This window comes from Odontomachus brunneus, unplaced genomic scaffold (assembly GCF_010583005.1).
Source record: "Odontomachus brunneus isolate Ranch 3 - 2012 unplaced genomic scaffold, Obru_v1 Obru_scaffold_010, whole genome shotgun sequence".
NCBI classification, from domain to species: domain Eukaryota; kingdom Metazoa; phylum Arthropoda; class Insecta; order Hymenoptera; family Formicidae; genus Odontomachus; species Odontomachus brunneus.
Genome location: NW_022639460.1, coordinates 229,707 through 252,150, shown reverse-complemented (window position 1 = coordinate 252,150; position 22,444 = coordinate 229,707). Strand labels below are relative to the sequence as shown.

The window sequence follows — 22,444 nt, the reverse complement described above, 5'->3', positions numbered from 1 at the left end:
ACACGCTTCCGAAATGTTGAAGAAGTGCGAGAATGGGTGGACGAATGGATTGCTTCGAAACAAACATCGTTTTATCGAGATGGTATCGCCCAGTTGCCAGAAAGATGGCAAAAAGTTGTAGAAAGTGATGGAAAATACTTTCATTGAAATAATTTAAATAAATTTTTTACAATAAATGCTTTTTCTCAGTATTTTTTGGGCGGAAACTAAGTTAAGGTCCTAATAATAATATTATACGCAGATACAAGTCACTTGAATCTTTCAATCAAAATTACAAAGTAAAATGAAGATGAAAATATATAATTGAGATGTTCTGATATTAAAGTGATTTGGATCTGCATGTGCAGTAGAAGAAAAATATTATAAATTCTTTTTTCATATAAATTACTTTCAATTTTGCTGTCTCTAATAGGCAGAAATAAAGCCTATATATATGCTAAAAACCATCGAAAATTTTGCTAGAAATAGCCAATTTTTTAATAGCACATTTTATTTCCTAAAAAATAGGACGTCTGAAATGAAAGGAGAGTCAATTATTGCAAAATGTCGACCTGTTCCTTGGTTAAAAAATTCTATAGCGATTTTTACTACAAAATTCTCTCTGTGTGTTATAAATATATGCAAATTAGATTTGCAATTGGCTTTTATCGTTATTTTCCTATAGATTCTTTTATTTAAATAAAAGAGCCTTATAATCATTGATTTCATTTGTGTACAATTCATACTCATTTTTCTCGTGTCAATACGATCTTTGAGCATGGAGATTGATCTCTGCATTAGGAGCAAAAAGAAAAAGGATTTCGCGGCGTGAATTTCTTGCTCGTTACGCAAATCGCGTTAAAGCCGATCTGCGCTTGGCGCTATTTCAGTACCTGTGGAAGCGACTGCAGTTCTGGGTGCCGTTGCTGGTTTCATAGTCCTACTGCTGGCTCTCTTCCTCTACTTATCCCGGAAGTGGTGCTTCACACCGCCCTCGTCCACCGCGCTCTTCGGCGGAGTCTGTGTGCCCCTCTGTGAGTCCACCAACAGCTCCACATCTCAAATCTCGAAAAACATAGGTACATGATCCAGTGGTTTACTCCGCCTTCCATTCTTATCCGTGCGAAAATCTCGTAAACTGCCTGCCGTCTGTCAGTGATATCCAAAGTAAATGGAACTTCTCGGCATGTATGCTGCGGATAATTAATTTTCGACGATTCACTACTTCGAACTTGAGCAGAGAATAATTAAAATTTCGTTCCTGCGAGCTTGCGAGAGTTATTCCAAATTTATCGAACGAATTGTCGCGTTATAAAAAAGAACAGCTTAAAAAATTCGTATAATTTATATAATTATTATATAATTTATTACGGTAAATTTTACTGTGTGTCAAATTATCGGAATGTTAAGTACTTGGCTCTTTGAGGCTCTGCGAGCAGTTCTCAGTAATCAGCACATTCGTCCGATAGGGAAGGCATTCTCCTACTCGGATCCAGAAACAAGCTCCGATTCAGAGGAAGACGCCCTACGACGATTGAACTCGCGTTCGCATCCCCCGCCGGATACACTGACTATCCAAGCGGAAGATGGACCGACTACCATTGTGGGTCAGTAACAGTACGACAATGTAGCTTAATCTCAGAATACCAAGAATGAGCAATAATATAAAGACAATGAACAACATTAACGATGCATCCCTATTCTAAACGTAAAGATATAGCAACGTGGATACGTTGACAGTTTCAATTGGTATTCTAAGAGTAACTATCACACATCTCATTTTTCTCGGATTTGTCAATATGTTTCTTGTTTATAGATGCTGGGACGACTTCCAGCAGCTGCACCGAGGAACATCCTCCAGCAGATCAACAACAGGTGATCTTTCGAATCCATTTAAGAGAAAAATTTTCAAATTATTTTAAAAAGACCCTCCGAATCGGAAAAACAGTTTAGAGAATTTTATAATCATCTAACTGAATAGCTCGTATCAACATGTCGAATATTAATCAATTGTTAAAAATGTACAATCTTAATTAATGTAGCATCTGTTATATATATTTTGCCAAGTGTATATAGTGAAACGGTTTGACCCGGCTGAGAGTAACATAAGTTAAAATATAGAACATTCTGATTCTCTACAGCGCAGGAAAGAAAATTGGATTCATTATCTCGTTTCGCTTGTTCGCAGTGCGTAGTGGAAGTCGGGGCTTCCAGCATCATACTTGACAGCAGGGAGCAGGAAATAGAAGTTGAGCAAAATGAATCGACGAGTAACGACGTCATCAGGACGATGGGTACAACGACTACCGAGGAAGTTGGCGGCCTGGAAGTCGCTTTCTTATATGACGCCCCGATGCGCGAGATGACAGTTCGTATATTTACTTTATGACGTTTAGTCGCCACTTCCAATTCGCACAATTGCTCTCTCGCACTTCTCTCATGTTAACTTGCCTCCCGACTAACATTATCCCCACAGGTTCACGTGCTGCAAGGTCGAAACTATCCTCCCGGTATCGGTGGTAGCCAGGTACGGTTGGTCCTTCTACCGTCGAAGAAGCAGAGACGCAAGACTCGAGTCCGTCAAGGAACGTCCCCGCAGTACATGGAAAGCTTCTTGCTTCCCCGTGTGAACCCAGAAGACGTAAATGCGATGGGAGTGCGGCTCAGAGTGTACCTCTGGGGCGGCAGGATGATGCGTCGGGAGAGATTGTTGGGCGAAGCCAGAGTGTCTTTCGATCAGATCAACCTCCAGCTGGAGACTACTCTCTGGTTGACGCTTCAGCCGCCGCTATCTTCCTCGGTAAAAAATATTCTAGTCTTCTCCACTTCTTCATGACCGGTGATCTGTAATGTATTTTTTTAATGTACATTTGTAATATTTACATGTGTGTGTAGCTATAATATAAATATCATATTATAAATAATATGATTAATAATAATTTTCTTAATAATTAAATTAAATTAGATAATTTTCTTTTTTCTTAATGTGTACACTTAATAACTATAATCGACTTTATATTAAAATTGTAAGTGTTGAAAATTTAAGTAAACTACACATGACAAATTAAAGCTATATTATGAAAATTATAATATAATATATAATAAAGCTACTTGCGTAGCTATAATCTTTTGTAACGCTCTGAATTGTATCTGATAAGTTGTGCAGAAGGTATTACAATCGTATGACGCTTTTAGGCACAGGATTGGGGAACCACCAGCAGTCTCACTCGTAGCGACTCCACAGGATCTCAACAGTCAGTCCAGTCGTACGCCTCACCTGCCGTACCACCTTACGGCAGCAGCATGAAGGGCGGTAGTGTCGCGGAAATTCTAATCGGTCTGGCATACAACGGCACGACGGGCCGCTTATCGGTGGAGATAATCAAGGGTTCGCATTTCCGCGGCGGGGGAGGAAATGACACAAAACCACCTGATACCTACGTGAAGCTCGCCCTGGTCGACAGCAACGGCCACGAAATGGGCCGGTCGAAGACTGGTCTGAAGCGTGCCCAGCCAAACCCTCTCTACAAGGAGACTTTCATATTCCAGGTAACTTTTCATGACAATCTTATTTGTTGAGAAAATAATAAATCTTTTGAACCAATTTAATATTTTACTTAATTTTTCTTAATTGAAAGATTGGCTGATCTGAATATTAGATTATTTATTTGCGACTGCTGTCCTTAAAAAGGATCTTACACTCTTGCTTTACACCAAATTTCCTTCGCACGGGCAGGTCGCTTTGTTCCAACTGGGAGACGTCACGCTCTTCTTGTCCGTATACAATCGCCGACGGGGTGGAATGGGCAGGAAGGGACGGGAGATGATCGGCTGGCTGTGCCTCGGCCTGAACAGCTCCGGGTCCGAGGAACTGCAGCATTGGAACGACATGCGAACGGCAAGACAGCCGACGCAGGTACAACGCTGGCACTCGCTGCTGCGTCCTTGAAGTGGCCGCGAGCGAGCGCTTGCCATGGATTGATGATTCTTGGAGCAGTGGCTCTCGAGCGTGGATGGACCGGATTTGAGCCTCGGTAGCTCGCTGAGGAACGTAGGAAAAAGGAGACGCATTTCCGGGAGAAGGAACAGCCGCTCGCGGCGGTCTTGTCTCGAGAGGGATCTCGACTACTTTCTCCTTATCTCGCGGAGACACGCCGTGTACTGCCCGGTTAAACAACAAAAGTCAATACTTCAGTCGATCTGTCAGTCGCAAGTCGGATCCCGAACAACGCAAGTGTCCAATCACGACGTCTCATAAAGACGTCCCGTTGACCTCTTGGATGTGCGTTCGTTAGACGAGTAACGCGAGCGTCTAATAGTATTGTAAGAATCATCTGAAAGATGCCGATTTCTCGAATCGGTTTGTCGAACACGAGTCCAACAGCGTACACTATGATGTCCTAAAATTGCGCTAACTTCTCACACGTCTGTCAGACGAGAACAAGCGTGTTTATTAACATTGCGGAGAAACGTTCTCTAGATCACTGTAAGATGTTCGTTGAATGAGGGCTAAGCAAGCATCTAGTGGCGTCACAAAGGCGTCTGAAAGGCGAGGTACCAATTTTCTCGAACGCCTGTTGGACAAACGCAAGTGTTTTTTCTTCAAGTGGCGTCTCGTCCAGAGGCGTCTGCGGAGGAACGTTCCAACATCATGCGCGAGAAAACTCTTAGACGCCCTCTTAGAGGTTCCTCGGGCTTTTGTTTTTGTTGTTCGGGATGCTGTTTGGGATGTTGTAAATCTCTGAGTTGCAAACTCTCACGTCTAAATGTACCAAGTACATTCCCTTTTTGATACGCTGGTGAGAGCAGAGCGGGTGGGTTGTCTTCAATGTCGAGGGTTCCGACGATCGCGTGCCGTTGACCGACGCACCGGCCCAATTCATCGTGCCTGTCCTGTCACGTGGTGCGACGCTCTCCGACTCGACATGTGCCTGAGCCAATCTGAACCGTTTATTCTTTACTTTGTGCCTTTCACCCTTTTTAGGCCGCGCGCCACGCTAAACGCAGAGAATCGTCGTGGAACGTAAGGCGGAATTCGAGCGGCCGGCGAACTCGCTCCGAGATGGATGATTTGCATCTCTCGACTTCACTGTACTGTAAGATGCCGTAAGGGTGGCCACGCGTCAAGAAAACGCGGAATTTCGAGCCGAAAGTGAGAAGACGGTGCACGACAGGATCGTTCGAATTTGATTTGCACGAAAGGTGCGAGAGTCAATTGCACCTTTGGAGACATGGTATTCAATCGCAGTGAACAACGGGAGCTTTGAATTTTGCAAATAATTCGTGCGTCCACCCTCAAGATAAGACAACACCGACACAGTGAGAATTGTCATCATGCGATCGTAACTATTGTTTTGTAGAACAATAACGAAATTGTTGAGACGCCTTGGCTTGCTATTCGCTGTTTTCAAGCGCGTCGGGTGATCTGCTAGATGCGCGAGTTAATATAATATCGATAACAAGCAAATTCGGGTTCTCAACATTCTTTTTCTCGATGCTTTCAGTGTATTCACAGTCTCATTAATTTTCGTCGCTAGGTAACAATTTTAGGTAAAAGCTTTCGAGATCGGATGTAAAGTTATATTTACTTTTATCGAAAAATACATTCTCGCTCGCGGTTTATTTGCCTGTAAAATCGCTCCATTTTATGAAAAACGCGTTGTCACATTGTGGACGCGCTGTCTAAGCATCTCGGCAACGCCGTTGTTGTTCTTCAAGTTGTGAATCATCGCTTTTACTGTGTCGCGGTGTGTCAGTATTGATCCATCTTATAGTACATTCGACGATATTCGATCTGCTTGTGCTTGTTCGCACGAATCGATACTATGAATATTGGGCCCGTGTTCTCGCCGCGCCTTTAAAGTAAAAGTGCTAATATTCGGACATGTACCTAATCCTGGACATTCTTATTGTTTGGTCTTTAAATATAGATATTTCAAATTTTCAACATGAAAAATATATACACAAGTATTATGTATATACATACATTTTATGTTGAAAGTTTAAATATTTGTATTTAAAGGCCAAAGCAATAGGAATGTTCAGGATTAGACACGTGTCCGGGAATTGATACTTTTACCTTGACGTGTACGAACTATCCGATTTCCATCATTTGGTATCGGTATCCATAACATTGTACTCGGTATATCGTGAGCCGGGAGTCAGACATTACCTGAACGAAGCGCAAACGCCTCGACAGTCGATTCTGACAGGAGTTCGCGCAAAAGTGGCGGCCACCATTTTCCGCCGACTAAGACGTCGAATTTCGCGAAACAACATGGTGATTCATCCTGACTCTATTTGGATGATGAATCGATGGTATTGCCTTGCTTGAAATGATAAATACAAAACAACAAGATTATGTTCAATCTGAATTTCCGTGTAAATCAATCTTCGTGTTATTCATTCCCATCGATTTAAGTTGAAATTCAGGCTAAACACTATTACATAACATTGTCGTTTTGTATCTACTATTTTAAACAGATCGGCTAAGTAGTAGTATAGCTGAACTGTCCGTTGACCCTCTTCCAATATCGAGGAAGCTCGTTACTAGCCAGCAAAGTTCATGCCAGCTGTTCCGCTCGCCAAGACGCTATGCTTTTGCATTTACGTTCTTTTTTATATACAACGGTCTTCATTAACCTTTAGATTAGTCCGGTTCACTTAGCCGCAACCTTTAATCCTAATCCAAAGTGGCGTCTTACACTTCGCTCAGGTATGTCTGAAGGAGTTTAGAATCGAAACGGACTTAGAAGCGGCGAGCAAGTGGCGTTAAACTATGGATTAAGAACACGGGTGTATGTTGGTGTCTTGAGATGGTTCGAGAATGGATTGATACATGCGCGCGGGTGGCAATTGGCGCTGTGACATAATGACGACGATGACGATGACGATAACGACGATGACGACGACGACGACGACGACGACGACGACGACATCGATGTTGATAATAGTGATGATGACGACGATTTCAGACGAAGATATCTCGATCGGGTATAAATCAAGGCGTGTAACGAGGAGCGGGGCGATTCACACAATTCAATGACGCACAATGACTCGCAAAACGCACTCCGTAAACGCAGATGTGATTGTAGAGTCGATATAACTGTAACTCGATTTAGAAACATACACGAGTACATGAGTACGTACGTTAGATAGAGATGTTATAATCTGTAACGTTAATATTATATATAGAGGGAATTTATGGGACGAGTACACACGAGGGGGTTCCCGCCGTGTTGCTGCACGTTGCATGTACCGTTAGGGTGTCGCGATTTCGATGTATCGCGCGGAATATTTCTTTCGTTGTTCGGGCATTTTGTACGAGAGGCTCGCGCCTGTTACCTAAATATCAGACGCCTAGTCGTTATTCGACAACGCAAATAACAGACTCTTCCAGATAGCACAGGAATATTCTATGAATATTCCTTATATATATTTGTACATTCTACGAATGTATTAAAAATATTGTTGTATGTTGACAGTACGCTCATAATATGTTCGAATGATACAAATGTTCTATGAATGTGCATAAAATATTTGTAAAATGTAGATTAGTTATTGACTTTGTGCTTTTACAGTTATAAAAGAATAATTCGTGTATTCTATTTCGTAGATACGTTACATTACTAAGTTATAACAAATGCATATTACCATTCGGAGAACTTTTCAGTTACGTAAATGCATTGCACATGTGCAATGAATAAATTTTACGAATGTTCTTTTCTATTATAAATATACTAGTTCCCGCCTGCTATATTATATGTATTATTCATAGAATATTCGATTTGAATATTCTGGAATTAAGAACACTCGTATTTCATAAAAATATTCATAGAATGTTTTGCGCTATCTGGGCTACTTGCGCTTCTCCTTGGTCGACAGAAGCGTCTCGAAGAGGATGTTGTGAGTACACATACAGGTTGTTTCTCGACGCCCTTCAAATCGAGGGAAACGCTGTAAAATAGCTGAGAGATTCTCAAAAAAAGTATCTGAAAAGTTCGCACATGTGTTATACGTATTTGCAACATCTATTGAATGTTCGTGTTAACCGAATTGTTATCACTGTATTATGGCAGATACGGAAGGGACGGCATCAATATAACGTGGAAGATGAGCTTAGACCAAAAGAAGAAAAAAAGAAAACGAAAAAAAATCGTCAGGGGACCCCCGGATAAAGCCGGTGACTGATTAACGGACAAACAGATGCTGTGAATTATTTAACGCTTGACTTTTTCAAGCCTCTAGTGGTAAATTTTCATCGTGGTTATATTAATCCATGCTCGAACTATTCTGTCACTTGCGTTAGGAGTAAAAGCGATCGCGCGGTCTCAGAAGTGTTCCCTCGGAGCACAGCAGACTTTCTCGTCACGTTCTTCTAGCGCGAGGTTCCTCTTGTGTCTACATTTAGCGCCAAGTGTACGCCGCCATTCAAATCGAATTGTTCCCCCCCCGAGTGAGAGAGACTCGAGGAAGCCCGTTGATTTTCGTCCCATCATTTGTCGCTCGAGTGTCTTTTATGCGTTGCTGTGATGATTGCACACAATTCCATCTCGTAGCTCGACATTATCTTCAGCTGTGAACACAAACGGTCTCACTTGGCGCTAAATACAAAATCCATCACGATTTATAGCATTAGTATGATTTACATAAAGCTATCATAGATAGCTATATATAATCATATTATTGTTAGAGAGCACTTCTGAGCCTTAGCGATGTCATCGTATAATGTACAGTCTGTTTATAAACGGCACGATACTGATGGGGGGGGGGAGAGAATTACATTTATCTAAATCAAGTAAACGAGGTAGTTGATCTCTCGATTCGAGGTAACCGATCATTCGTTTTGTATAACGCGAGCTGGAATTAGAGGAATTCCAAGAGTTCCAGTCGGCATATGAAGTAATTCATTAGCGGGTAGTTTTTCAGGGTAATTTTTAGGCCTTTTACTCCTTCGAATCTGATGTAACATAATCGTGATAATATTAATCTTACAGCGTTTTTCACACTTTGCGTGATAAAAGTCGACGCCGCTGGCTTCGTATAGGGTGACCAGACCTCCCCATTTTTCATCATACGACACATACTTGGGTCTCAAAAATGAACCCTTTCGTCATTCTGGCAGATCTAACGAATCTTTCTAGATTAGAAGTTTTCCGAGGAAGGACGAGCCTTCTCGCACCTGAATTCAGCCGATTAAGGTTCCGTTCGAGCTTCGAAATTAAACGAAGAATCGGTCCATCTGTTTGTGAGTAGAGTATTTTGCGCATTATTATATCGAACTTATAGAAATGAAGCGTAAGTGTGTGTAGACATGTGCGTGTGCGTGTATGTGTAAACAAGAGCAGATACAATAGGCAGTGAGACGTTATTTTCCCTCATTTTTCGCGGATATCTGGTCACCCTAGCTTCGTATAGTGGACATGCTGCAGAACTAGGTAGGACTCGTCTGCCGGTAGATGCTTGCAGTATCGACAAGAGACAAAGTCGAGCATACCAACGCATTGAATTATCTTGCAACGAGGATTCATTAAGGCCGTTCTATAATTGTGTAAGTGTGGTCACAGGTGGTTGTGAGTGATTACGACAACCAGTTACAATAAAGCAATCAGTGAACAAAACACTCCGATTGGTTGGCTTTTACGTTCACGACCACGCTCACGCGATTGTAGAATAGTCTTTAAACATTGCAACAAATACGAGCATACAAAAGGAAGATAAGTGTGTGCGATGATTTCTAGATTTTATTACAGAGTCACGAGAGATAATACGTACCGTAATCAATCCCGTCGTTCTAATTTATTGCGGTATTTCATCCATTTCCCGAGGAAGGCATGAGAAAACGATAGAGAGGAAACGACCAGGTCGCGAAGATTATAAACAGACTACCGTTGGATTTTGATCTATATTTTATCTACAGCACCCGTTTTTTCTCTCTCGATAAGCATCAATTCAAGTTTGAATGTCTACTGCACAAACTAATTACCTTAATCAATGTTATTACGTACTTATAAATTAACAATAATTATTATATCCATCGCGTTTTATAAAAATGTATTCTAATATATAATTAAATCAATAAATTTACGAATATATATTTATTATTGTTCAATTATATATATACAAATTATTAAAAAATAGTTACTTGTGTGTGCACAAGGTAGCGCAGACTAATCTCAGCACAGGCTTCAATCCAGACCATATTTGTCCAGTAGTTCTTTTTTCTTCCTAGCTAACAGAGCCTCCTGGATATCTTGCTGCGTGGGAATCGACTTCTGTGCCGTGGTCTCAACGTCCGCAGATTCTGGATCTTTCTCGCGAGATATCCATTCGTTGATGCACTTTTCTTTCGCTTCTTGTTCCGCTTTTTGTTCCAATGGTATCAGGATACCGTCATCGTCGTCCATATAACCATAGTAGTCCGCGTCGATGTCCTTCATCAATTCCGCGCGGGTTTTCCGGGGGGGTGGTGGTGGTTCTTGCTCGAATAATTCTCTGACGCCAGGCAGTTCCTTGGCAGCTCCAAAATACTTGTAACCTCTATTGCCAGGCACCTGTTATTCGATCAAAGTACTTCAGTAAAATGTTTCATTCATTAATGAATGAAACCTTGCAAAGAAGAACCTATAAGTGCTGGGTTTTAGGAAGCTCTACTTTTATGTTGGAAAGGAACCAGTGAGGGATTTGTATACTATATTCATGATAATATAAGATCACATTTTTATACATATTTAATGTACAACTACTTAGAGCTCAGTTCTTATTAGCTTTTATTCGCTCAGCTCTTATTAGCTCTTTTTACAAGATTTCTTTGATTGTTGATGTCAGAGGATTTTAATATATCAATTCTAGTTTATTTTTTAATGAAAAGTATGAAGATACACGAGTCCCATGACCATTTTTGTTTCATTCATTACTGAATGCAAAATATAAAGATTCAGTGGAAAATATGAGGATGCATGGGTCTCAAGACTATCATAATAATTTGTGACTTTACCTCGCGTCCTTCGTGGTCCAACATGCGAGGACCGACTCTAGAATAGTCAGGTCCACCGAGCTCTTTTATCTGTGCTTCCCAGTGTCGTTTTTCTCTAAGCAATTTGTTAATTTCATCATTTAAGTCACGAATACGAAATTCTCCAAGTCCGGCATTTTGAATTTGAGCAACTTTCTTGGCTATTTCTCTGATTATTTGCATTCTCCACTTTTCTGCCTTACGTAAATCTCTACATTCTGAGGCTAGGTATGGCCTCCGTTCCTGCTCTTTCCTTGCTCCTTCATTACTTTGCGCTGCTCTCCAACGAGCCAACGTTGTCCTGAAAATATCAGCGGCATTAGTAATTAGAAATTATAAGACGGTCATTGAATAAATCATAAAAACGTGTAAAAGATTGAAAAAATGGAGATGAGATTGTACTCACATAGCCTTCTCTGCATTTCGCGCCTAAAAAATACGAGATTTATTAGATAATATAAGACACACTATTCGATTACATATAACTTAATAAAATACATAATAAAATTTAACGAATTTACTTACCATTTTGCGAACGGTTGCGTTTGTATTTCTAGGTTATGTATTATAATGTCACACATGTCAACAGCCTACCTGGCACCATCTAGCGACAACACGAGAAACCCGTTAGCTTAACTAGCAATGTTTAGGAGAAATTTAAACAAAGTTTATTTAAACTAGAGAGATAGAAGAAGAAAAGTGATCATGGACCACTTTCAGTCGAGCCGTATGTGTAAAGACAGCATATGATTATTCTTTTTTGTTTAACTCATATCATTTAGTTCTTAGCACAGAACAGAATCAAGAAATCACAGATATTGGCTACGTAGTTTATGCTACGGTTGTACAGAAAGCGCTTCACATACGATTAAAAGCGGCTCTCTTCTTTTCTCTGTTTAAACAGCGTCTAAATAAATTGTTCAAAAGGACTAGCCAAATTGTTTTAAATTATGAAACTTGATAATATTGAATCACAGAAAGATTATCGACGTAAAAATTAATCGACGTGCAAATATCGAGAAGATAATCGATCATCGAGAAGAAAGAATCGATCATCGATTTATTGATTGCGCATCGCCCATCTTTAAATTGCAGGAAACTGGTCGTGTCTCAAGGTTTCCAGAGCATGTTTTTAATGCTGAAAACCGGTTCTGATTTCAACTGCATGAAAGAGCATCTTGAAACGAAGTTAAGTCCGCTTCACACGATTTACATTTCACAAGAGAATCTTACTGGCAACTCTAAGAAAGTTTTATTAATAATTCTAAACGTTCCCCAAACTTCAATCAAATTAATCAACGATATACTGGCAGAATAGCCAGCAGCGATTTCTAACTATATAATTTGTCGTTCAACAATAAGTAAGAAATTAAAAATTCTTCGTATATTAGCAAAATGGAGGAATTAGTACTCGACTAATAGCAATTTTAAACAATAAGTTATAACGAGAGAATAAGGGAATTTTCTTACTGTTTTTTAACAATAAATTGCTTTTTATTTTCCATGTTGATGCCGACTTTGTCGGCTGAATTAACTGTCGATTAATTTCATTTGAATTCGGCGAAATCAGCTTTAATTCAGATATCAATCGGCGATCACGTATATAACGCGCATAACGAGGTTTAATGCGTTTTACTTGATTTTTCTTTAGTTTATCGATTTTGTTCTCCCTGCGCGTACGCGACTACGCGATCACGCGATCCTACTCGGATAGGTCTTTAACTTTGCACGTAGCTGCAAATAGCCTTGCGCATATCGAGACATTGATCGCAAACGCTATAAACACATGGCACGGCACACGCTTCGAGGACAGAGATCGGTGTGGGTCAATGTGTCTTCAAGGCCTTACAAAACGAGCAAATATGAAACAACAAAGAGCCTGTATCAGTAAACTTGTATACATTATCAAACTCTGGAATTGAGGATTATCACGCGCGAAGCGCTACATTGCATTACGTGCCCACCAGGTAATTTCACTTTATTTATCAGTGAATCATCAAGCTGTCTCACCTAGCGACACACGTGCTTGGTAGTGATATATCAGGATCACTTCAGAGCGATCTCAGTAAGCGTTCGGCCACCACCGGAGTCTCTGGTGTTTCCGTCAGAATGTTGCGTGAGTAGACGGAAAGATTCTAATCCTCATAATTGCTTATTTCATTTGTATCTCTTCACATAGAATTTGTCTGAATAACGCTAGTGACGATTTAATCATTTAATAACGGCAATTTTTTAAATGCTTTTTTTCTTTATTCTGTGCAAAGTCCTAGTATAGAACACAAGACTTCTTCAGATCATCCTGTACGTGTTCAGAACATCTTGGATTACTCCAGAACACTTTGTGACATGTGTATATACATTTTCATGTATAGAAAATATTCGATACGTTCTCCCGCTTTGTATACGTGAAGAAATGAAAAATGTTTCTTAGATAATGACAGAAATTCTGACAGTTCTAGGTAGTATAATATTTCTTGAGATCATCTTGCATGTTTTCAGAACTTCCTGGAATACTCCAGGATGTCTGATAACATCTGTATGTTATCTTCATGTATAGAAAATATTCAGTACGTTCTTCCGTTTTATGCGGGAATAGACACGAACATTTTTCCTAAAACAACTACAGAAGTTCTGACTATGTTTTTTATTATATTCTCATCCTGAAATATTTGTATACTATCAGTTTACTACAATTTTACTTTGGTATTTAAGCCTCTCATCAGAATCAAACAAAGATTTGGAGAAAAATATAAAATTCATCAAAAAGGAGAAATAAAAGAGAAGAGAAACAAGGGAGGCAAGAAGTGCTTTAAGAGGTGTTAAGAGTAATTCAGTCTTTGATTTATCAGCCTTGATTGAGATATATCTTGGATTTATCAATCTTGTCAGATGTGACAGTGTTAACTAATAATAATTGTATTATATAAACACAGGAATTACGTCGTTACTCCTGCTTATTGTCGTCTTCTCGAGAAACGCCGATTGTGGGAAACGGATGACTAAATCAGCTCCAAAATTGTTTGACCAAGAAACCAACTGGGAATCCGCTGCTTCGGTCTACGATTTCCACGCGAAGGACATCAACGGTAACGATGTACCTCTGGAGAAATATCGTGGCAATGTGCTCATCATCGTCAACGTCGCCAGTCACTGCGGCCTCACGGACGTGAATTATAAGGAGCTTGAGCAACTCTACGAAAAGTACATGGCGAACGGTCTACGAATTCTCGCATTCCCCTGCAATCAATTCGGTAATCAAGAATCGGGCACGAACAAAGAGATCTCGGAATTCGTGCAGCAATACAACGTCACCTTCGATATGTACGCGAAAATCGACGTAAATGGGGAGAACGCCCATCCGTTGTGGAAGTGGCTGCAGAACCAGAAAGGAGTTGAAGGCGTCATCTCGTGGAATTTCACCAAGTTCCTCGTGGACAGGAATGGCAAACCGGTGGAAAAATTCAGCCCGAAAAGCGCACCGTCCGACATGGAAGAATCTTTGAAAAAATATCTTTTTACCAAAAGCGCACCGTCCGATATTGAAGAATCTATGAGGAAATAAAAATATCTTTTCCTGTAAATAATGTAAAAAATTTTACATTATTTCTTTCTTGTGTGTGTGCGCGCTTCCTCTTTTTATAATACTTTTTTATAATTACTTTTGAATATAATATTTTTATATATGATACTTTTGAAGATACATATACGTAATTATGTCGCCAATAACTCTATCTTTCCTCATTTACTGTAGAGACACTTGACGGAGACGCATACATACAATTACGTAAATCTAAGGATAAGGAAGTTTATCGTAGAAACGTTTATTCGCTACTTATATTGTTAAATGGGATATGGGAAAATTGCATTATACTTGAAGAGAATCCAAATAAAGTTATTTTAAAGTATGACGATTGATTATTATGGCTGACTCGGGCGTGATATTTACACTTGCACAAATTTGTAATAATGTTATATATTTTATAAATTTTTCTCTCTAAAAATACAAATGTAAACTGTACAAAATCCGTTCGGTCCAATAAGACACGACGTGTGAAGCTATTTACTTATAAGTGTCTTAATTAAGTAATTAATTTCTTTTAATACATCAAAAAACATATTAACCGAGTAATATATACGTGAATATATATATATATATATATAAATGGATATTACAACGTAAAATTTTTAAGTACAGACAAATCCGATGGATTTGTTCGTGTTGCCTTCCTCTTTTTTTGTTATCCTTTTTCCACAAAAGAGATTTAGGCTATTAATAGTCCTAACTTGAAATTTGTCTCACATGAGATATTCAGATTTCAATATCAAGTTATATTAGAGTTTTTGATATTTGAATCATACGATATTCGTAACTATATATATATATATATATATATATATATATATATATATATATTTATTTATTTATTTATTTACCTATTTATAAATACAATTCACGTGAAAAATTTACATCTGGTTCTAAATTCAGATCTGACTATCTCACTTGAAATAAGTTTCAAATAACGACTATTAATAACGACGTATCTTAAAATCGTAAATGTCGTATAATATATGCGCTATATACAAGTTTTAATACAATGTAACTTCATATAATTATTAATCTCTGTCTCGAGATGACTCGCATGAAATTGCAAGCCATCAGTGTATGCGTTGCGGCTTGAGTATTTCGAAACTATTAATAAAAGTATTGCGTCTTCCACAACAGGCATATATATATGTATGTCGCTTCAACGCCACTTGACGATTATTTTCGACGTGTGTGACTGTGAATTGATCGATCGGTAATACCTTTTTCTTAACATTTGTACGTATAATACATCGTTATACGTATATGGACGGATTTATTAGACGGATCTTCAGGTTTTCGCCGCGCAGCGATATGTATAAATAAATATAGATTTAATAAATTATAGAGCTTTAGGCAGTTTCCTTGGCATTCGAATTGATAGTAGTCATCTCGTGGTCGGTCATAGTCTTGTTCCTCCCGTTGGATATCGTGACAGCGTCTTCACAAGTCTAAAAAGAGACAACGCTCAATATCCTTGTGTTGACTAGTTGTTAAGATAGTATAATAAGATAGTATAATTCAATAAGTATAATAAGATAGTATAATTAAATAAGTTAATTTAAGTGCTTCTTTCGTAAGACCAAAAATATTTATCACAAGGTAAACGCACCAAAGTCGTATATTCATCTGACGTGTATGTCGAAGAATTTATAAACAAAACAAACATGTGTAATTTTCCACGATACTCTTGGTTGTGAGGAAATTAGTGTGCAGAATGCGAACGCTCGATGCGTCTATATAATATTGATGCGTTTTTACCTTACGCTACGTAGAAAACAATAACAGCGAATTACCCATAGTTTCTTGTTGTAATTCTACCTTGTAGGATGGATTGTCGTACGCCGACGTCGTTTTACGGGGTGATATGTCGGCTTTACTGCTACTGCGTCTCTTCATCAACATCATCAGCAGGATCAGAGTCGATAATATCGCCAAGGACGCCACGATAGCCACTATCACCAGAGGACCGTAGTAGTCCCCTTCGTGAAGAGGCAGCGACGCGAGTTTTCCGGCTGAGGAATAAGAGACGATCAGTTAGTCTAACAAAATGATTGCAAAAGACAAAAACATCGCTGACTAAAAAATTTGATAAGGATTTATAGAGGAGAATACAGGATGTTTGATAATTCATGATATATTCGTTAGCATATATACATGCAGATAGAATTTCTCAAAATGAACACAAAATTCCTTTACCATTTCGCAAACGATCACGTAAAATTTTGAGTTATTAATTAAAGATCACGCGCGATGTCTATCGTTGTATACTTGTACGTCAAACTGAATAGAAAAGTCGTCTAGCACTTTGCAAATGACTACGTAGGTTTCTAATGATTAATTAAAGAAGATTAGTGCACGATTGTATGTAATAATCATTTCTCTCTATCGGAAATTTAAATTCCTAAAATTTCTTTCATTTTTTATCGCGTAACTTATTTTCAACGATTAAATATTCATTCAAATATATATGCCTATCATTTTCTATCAAAAACATGTTCACATAGATTTTTCTTATGTAATTCTATCAGATCTTTGAAGCAAGGATCAAATCTGCTCGAGAAGATCGTCTACCTTGCTGAGACACGGTGGCCGGTAAGAGGACACCAGGTTTAGTGACGAAGTCTTGAACGTTGCTCTTTTTTATCCTGCCGTTCGTCAAGTATATCTCGAGCCATAATCGGTATCTGGTGCCAGGTTTCAAGTCGCTGATCACGGTCTTGGCATGAGAGTCCCTCTTGGCGATTTTGAAGGTGCTAGTGTCTTCTTTGCCGGTGTCGCTCTGGTAGATCGCTCGGTAAATGTTCACGTATTTGTCCTCCGGATATGGCACGCCGCTCCATGTCACTTCCACGTCCGTTGACTTGATGGTCTTAATTTCGACTTTCACATCGAAAGAATAGGGGTCAGGCTCCATAGATGTAGTTATCTCGATCTACAAAAGAGAACAATATCCATGATATTAAGGATCTTTGTAGATTCGATGGTTAGATATGGTTTCTATAACTCTAAGGTCTGTAAAGCAGTGTAACTTTGCATGCCACTCTGAGTACTTCACATAAGATAAGTTTCAAGTGACAGCCATTAATACAGGCTGAACGCACAGATTCATCAGTGTCCTAAGTGTCGTTTAATTTCCTGATTGAGGTATTCTCATGGACGATTAATCACGAGAGCCACGAGACACTACAAACGCAACGCGCGATAATCGATCAAAGGTCTTACCGTTTTCTCGCTAATTAATTCCGTTGTTTGTTCAGCGAACGGTATGAAGTAGATACCGACTTCGTACTTGGTCGCCGGCTTGAGGTTCTCGATTACGTAATTCGTGACAGAACGATGGATCAACGGTGTTGCCGCGTAAACTTTACCATCGTGTTCCTTGTATCTTAATTGCACGCCGTCTATGAACTGTAACTCGTATTGCGTGAACTTCTTCCACATGATGTTGACCCAGCTCGAGTTCATCTCCATTGCGCGGAGCTCAGCATCGATCGGGATCTGCGGAGGCAAAGTTGCTTCGTCCGCGCGTTTCTCCAACGTGCGCACGTTGTAGATCTTGCTGCTCGGGCTGTTGTTCAGATCCTTCAGGCGCACTGTGATCTTCACCTTGTACTCGGTAATCGGCTCCAGACCGCCCAACTCGAACTCGAGTTGCTGTGTCGCGATCAGGTCATTAGGAGGAGCAAACACCTGTAGCTTCCATGTGGATGGGTCAAAATTCCTGTGGGATGCGATGAGATTTCTTACATACACTCACACACACACACAAATCGATAACTCATCTGTCTCATCTGTCATCTGTCTCATGGTATCCTATCTCCGTATACTCACGTCTTATCACTAGTGTATCGCAGCTCGACTCTCCCGTGCAGTCCCACCAGCACCTGAGGTACGGTAAACACCAGACGAACTGTGTGTTCATCCAATGCCTCCAGTATTTGCACAGTGACCTCGTTGGAGGGTGGCGCAGCCGGGAATCCAGGTATACTTCCGGGCAATGGAAAGCCTGGAGGTACAATGTTATGGTCCAAACCTATAATACGTGAAAATATATCTGTTATTCTGTTACAATGTTGCATTATAGTAATAGCAAGAATGCCGATCTTGCTAGTGGGGCCTAGAAATGTGTGAAGACATACAGTGAGTGGTTGAATGGTAAGACGTAAATACATATAAATTAATTTTCTCAGTAGAGAGTTGCTTGGTTAATATTGTTGATTAATAGTAAATTGAAATTTACTAAATTCTCTTGCCATTTAGGTGCTGAATTGTCCAACTCTGTCTTTTTTTCTTTTTTTCTCTTATAAATTCTGATACTCATTTTTAATGTAAGTATTTTTAAGTAATTATTTTTTTTAATGTAAGTATTTTTAATGTAATTTTTAATGTAAGTATTTTTAAGTAATTATTTTTTTTATATATTGCTCTTTTTCACTTGAGCTCTGTTCTAAGAATAACTTGTTCCACCACTCCCTGGTTTCAAGTTCATTCCCATCATATGTCTTCACGAATTTACATCGAAGTTTATTCTCATGACTCGTTCATCTCTACGCGTTTCTGTAAATTTTCGATCACAGCTAATGTCTTTAATTGGAAAGATCTGCTTCGAGATTAACATGATGTTCCTTGTACATCCATACAAGATCTTTAGTAACAAGCGTATCTCGTGCAAGTGCCGATATTCCTTATAGAAAACTGAAATGACTGAATATTATTGAATCGCAACAGACTAAATAAGAAAGATCCCAGAAAATGTCGATTTCTTATCGTGATCAGACCGACAAAATCATGCTTCTCGACTACTAGCAAACAGATTTTAACAGATTTTTTATTTTTGAGAGCAACTTCGAGGCTTAGACGTGCAGACTTTGAACATTGCGAGAGGGATCGATAAAGCATCTAAAGCTGAAGAATCATTTCGGTTTTCGACGAGGTGCATTGGCTCGTTCACTAATCGCGCGGCTATTACCGAAGATCCTGTACATTATCTCTTCTGGTAATCAGGAACGAACCTGACTGGTTTGGCGTTTGTGCTGCGAACGGATGGTTCAAATGCGTGAGTCCTGAATGTGGTATGTGAGCGTCTATGTGAAGCGGTAGAATGGGCGGCGTTGGCGGGCCGTTCGGTACATTATGAGGTATGGCTGGTTGTCCGGGATAGTGTTGGAAAGGACCAGGATTGGGATCGTGCTGGCTGATATGCGCCAACAGTTCCTCGAGCTGTTGCGTAGATGTAGGGATGTCGGGCGTGTGAATGTGATAAGTGGTCTGCCCGTTCTCGTTCTTTTGCGCCGAGATGTGGGGCTTGATCACTTTCTTTGGCCCGGAGGACTGCGTCCCGAAGTAATCGGACGGGCCGCGATCATTGGGCGGCTGTTTTTGACCAGAGATCTGCTGGTGAAGGTCGTACAGACCTAGATGGCCTTGAGGGGGAGCTTGATCGAGCTGAGTTAGGTCGGGATGCAAATTTATCAGGTGGTACAGTTGCTCCGGCAAGATCTCCTGATCGGGATTTCTCTGACCCTGTTTCGGCCGACCCGGCAGTACCGGAGATGTTTTCGTTTTGTCCGTGTCGACAAACGGATTGCTTGGCATGGCTTTCTTTTTCGGAACTGATGAAACAATTACGTTCGGGTCGATCGTGTCGGGTTTGACAGGAATTGGACCCCGATAAGGAGGTCTGGCTAAGTTATCGAATTGGTCATTGAAGCCAGCTGGAGAAATGTTCTCTTTGTTGTTGTTTGAAACATAAGGAAAGTGTGGACCTAGCATATCCGGATGAGGATTCAGCGAAATCAGTGGGGGGTGATTGATCAAAACGTCTTTCTGCTGAGGGGGCAGTTTGTTCGGGTTCGATAAACCTGAGATGTATTGATTCTCGTTGACTGAGTACGGGGACGTCGAAGTGGTTTTGTCGGGGAACCTATTAGGTGCTAACGGGCCGGGGAAATACTGATCGATCATGTCCTTGTGAGGCTTTACTGGCTCTACGGGCTTCTTATTGTCGGATTTCGACTTGGACTTTTCTTTCGGGGTCAATATCGGCTTTTCGGAGTGGGTGGGCAAATGGAAAACGTTCTCCACGGTGGGATGTGTGGGCATGTAATCGGGACTGTAAGGTCCGTTATAAGGCGCTGTAGGATGCCCAGGATCCATGGGATAATGAGGATGTTCGTGAGTAGTGGCGTCTGGTTGGGTCTTATAGGTTTTTGAATCTCCCCAAAAGGAGGAAGCGCCACGCTCCGGTTCCTGGCTGGGCTTGAATGTTTCCGACTTGTTATTCGGTCTTTTGCTATTGTCAATCGTTTGCCGATCGAACGTGTCTGTAGCTAAGGGGCCGGGGTACGCGGTCGTCACGTTCATTCCTGCAATGAGTAAAGTCCATTGTCACAGAGATTGTCACAGTGATCGGTCACAGGTTGTCCATAGTCCATGCATATTTACAGCGGGATCCAACTTACGCATTTTCCAAGCGCAGCCGTGGCCATATGAAGCATGCATTTACAGCTTTGCTCTCGGTTATTGTGGAGTATGTACAAAGGGATCGAGGAACTCTAGGGAGGCGTCGCCGAACATACGTCTAAGGTTAACAATATTGGATAACGTGACGTCACGTGGGAGGCCGAGGTGTTGCCCGACTCGCGCGAAAATCTCTCTCACGGAACTTTCAGGGTAAATCCGAATCCAATTCCAAGGTGTACATTGTCAAATTCAAGACGGCGGTTGGAAATCGGGGAGAGCGCGAATTATTTTCGCCATATGCATTCATGTATGCGAATTCCTCAAATAATAAATAACCTCAAGGATGGTTACGTACAAAAAAAATCTCGCCTCCCTTCCACTAAATCGCAGCGGTAAAAAGTGAGTTTCCGAGGAAACACGCGCCCAAGTGTCAATAACAATCAGGGAATTATGGATCTGGACATATCGCACCCCAAGTAGTGCGTGCACCCTCAACGATTAAGAACCACCGGGCTAGGATGTTGGAAAGTGCATTTTTCGTTTCCACCTAGACCATTATTTACCTGTTGCGGGTGGAGGGACACAGGTCCATTGCACGCAGCATGGATTGTCAGGATGACTCGCCAACGTTGCCTGATAAGGACACAAGTTGGGAGGTGGCAAGGCTGGTACAGCACTGCAAACGGCGCGGCAAGACACGTTGCCAAACTCGCAGTAGCATTCATGCTCGCAGCCGGTGACATTCATCGGCAACTTGCTCCAATTATCATACACGATATCTTCGTAAAGGCAAGAGCCGTTATTTCTACAGCGCACCTCCTGGAAGATGTGAACACAATGATGTGCGAATGTGCAAAAACGAGAAAAAGTTCCAGCAGAATTTTCATTCAACAAAAAGAATCAATCTTCGTTCAAAATTATTCTCTTTTTTATTTTTGAACTTTGTTAAAAAATGTATTCTATGACATGATATTACCTGAGGACAACAGTTCGGTGGTTGCGGCTTAAAGTCCGGTGGAACAGTTTCCCAATCCAGACAAGTGCTATCCAACAAGTCCAGTCCGAAGTCCGTGGGACATTCTATCGAGACGCATTCGGGTTTGCCGCCTTCCGTGCAGGTGCAGAAGTGTAAGCATTCGTCGTACCATTCCGCGTCGATCTTGTACGATTTTCCTCTGTAGTAGCAAGAGTTTTTGTCAGACATTTTCTCCGTGATGTTTGTTACTTTGACAACTTCGGCCGGCAAGGACACCTGAATGGATGGACCTGTGCGTGCTCCTTCTACTACGCGAACGTGGTACGTATGTGCGGGTTCCAAAGTCGAGATCACACCGTCTACAACACGGGAGTTCGATTATTTTGTAAAACTTATAAAATATAGGGTACGTATATTTTCACTTTAT

The 22,444-nt window shown here is 40.5% G+C and overlaps 4 protein-coding genes across 10 annotated transcripts in view; 2 read left to right on the top strand and 2 right to left on the bottom strand.

Moving 5' to 3' along the window:
* Positions 1-10,073, top strand: part of LOC116840452 (synaptotagmin-14) — a 13,868-nt gene extending 3,795 nt beyond the window's left edge. Inside the window, exons 3-10 of one of the 3 annotated variants that reach the window (XR_004377359.1) lie at positions 870-1,058; positions 1,449-1,586; positions 1,796-1,854; positions 2,168-2,347; positions 2,456-2,779; positions 3,175-3,528; positions 3,716-8,908; positions 8,976-10,073. Coding sequence is in view for 1 of the 3 variants with exons in the window: in XM_032807161.1 (XP_032663052.1) it covers positions 870-1,058; positions 1,449-1,586; positions 1,796-1,854; positions 2,168-2,347; positions 2,456-2,779; positions 3,175-3,528; positions 3,716-3,928 (1,457 nt within the window). In the remaining 2 variants the exon portion in view is untranslated. Of the gene's footprint in view, positions 1-869; positions 1,059-1,448; positions 1,587-1,795; positions 1,855-2,167; positions 2,348-2,455; positions 2,780-3,174; positions 3,529-3,715 lie in introns of all 3 variants that reach the window. The other 2 variants (XR_004377360.1, XM_032807161.1) reach the window with 2 other exon arrangements.
* Positions 8,411-11,616, bottom strand: LOC116840456 (pre-mRNA-splicing factor ISY1 homolog). Of its 2 annotated transcripts, XM_032807170.1 has the most exons (5): positions 11,519-11,616; positions 11,400-11,422; positions 10,976-11,294; positions 10,124-10,532; positions 8,411-8,554 (listed from the first exon to the last, which is right to left on the bottom strand). In XM_032807170.1, exons 1-4 carry the CDS (start codon positions 11,519-11,521, stop codon positions 10,167-10,169), a joined length of 711 nt encoding a protein of 236 aa, XP_032663061.1. In that variant the 5' UTR covers positions 11,522-11,616; the 3' UTR covers positions 8,411-8,554; positions 10,124-10,166. The 2 variants fall into 2 exon arrangements, with proteins under 2 accessions (XP_032663061.1, XP_032663062.1); XM_032807171.1 differs by lacking the exon at positions 8,411-8,554 and having other exon boundaries at positions 10,062-10,532; positions 11,519-11,597.
* Positions 11,617-12,861: 1,245 nt separating this feature from the next.
* LOC116840512 (glutathione peroxidase-like) lies at positions 12,862-14,898 on the top strand. 3 transcript variants are annotated; one of them, XM_032807324.1, is made up of 3 exons: positions 12,862-12,960; positions 13,027-13,109; positions 13,927-14,898. In XM_032807324.1, the coding sequence occupies exons 2-3, from the start codon at positions 13,103-13,105 to the stop codon at positions 14,553-14,555; spliced, it is 636 nt and encodes a 211-aa protein (XP_032663215.1). In that variant the 5' UTR covers positions 12,862-12,960; positions 13,027-13,102; the 3' UTR covers positions 14,556-14,898. The 3 variants fall into 3 exon arrangements, with proteins under 3 accessions (XP_032663215.1, XP_032663214.1, XP_032663213.1); XM_032807323.1 differs by lacking the exons at positions 12,862-12,960; positions 13,027-13,109 and adding an exon at positions 13,159-13,809; XM_032807322.1 differs by lacking the exons at positions 12,862-12,960; positions 13,027-13,109 and adding an exon at positions 13,159-13,818.
* Positions 14,889-22,444, bottom strand: part of LOC116840511 (putative epidermal cell surface receptor) — a 21,754-nt gene continuing 14,198 nt past the window's right edge. The window contains exons 6-13 of one of the 2 annotated variants that reach the window (XM_032807321.1): positions 22,018-22,376; positions 21,605-21,860; positions 19,592-20,944; positions 18,411-18,612; positions 17,802-18,300; positions 17,151-17,511; positions 16,373-16,591; positions 14,889-16,027 (exon numbers count right to left, since the gene is read on the bottom strand). In XM_032807321.1, coding sequence (XP_032663212.1) covers positions 16,020-16,027; positions 16,373-16,591; positions 17,151-17,511; positions 17,802-18,300; positions 18,411-18,612; positions 19,592-20,944; positions 21,605-21,860; positions 22,018-22,376 — 3,257 coding nt within the window. In that variant the 3' untranslated portion in view covers positions 14,889-16,019. The remainder of the gene's footprint in view (positions 16,028-16,372; positions 16,592-17,150; positions 17,512-17,801; positions 18,301-18,410; positions 18,613-19,591; positions 20,945-21,604; positions 21,861-22,017; positions 22,377-22,444) is intronic. The other variant, XM_032807320.1, reaches the window with a different exon arrangement.

Bases quoted from the DNA above. Each gene is read 5' to 3' on its own strand.
- LOC116840456 (XM_032807170.1), bottom strand. The intron at 11,295-11,399 runs GTGAGTACAATC...TGATATTTTCAG, and splicing joins CGAAATGCAGAGAAGGCTAT to GACAACGTTGGCTCGTTGGA. The intron at 10,533-10,975 runs GTAAAGTCACAA...ATCGAATAACAG, and splicing joins TGGACCACGAAGGACGCGAG to GTGCCTGGCAATAGAGGTTA.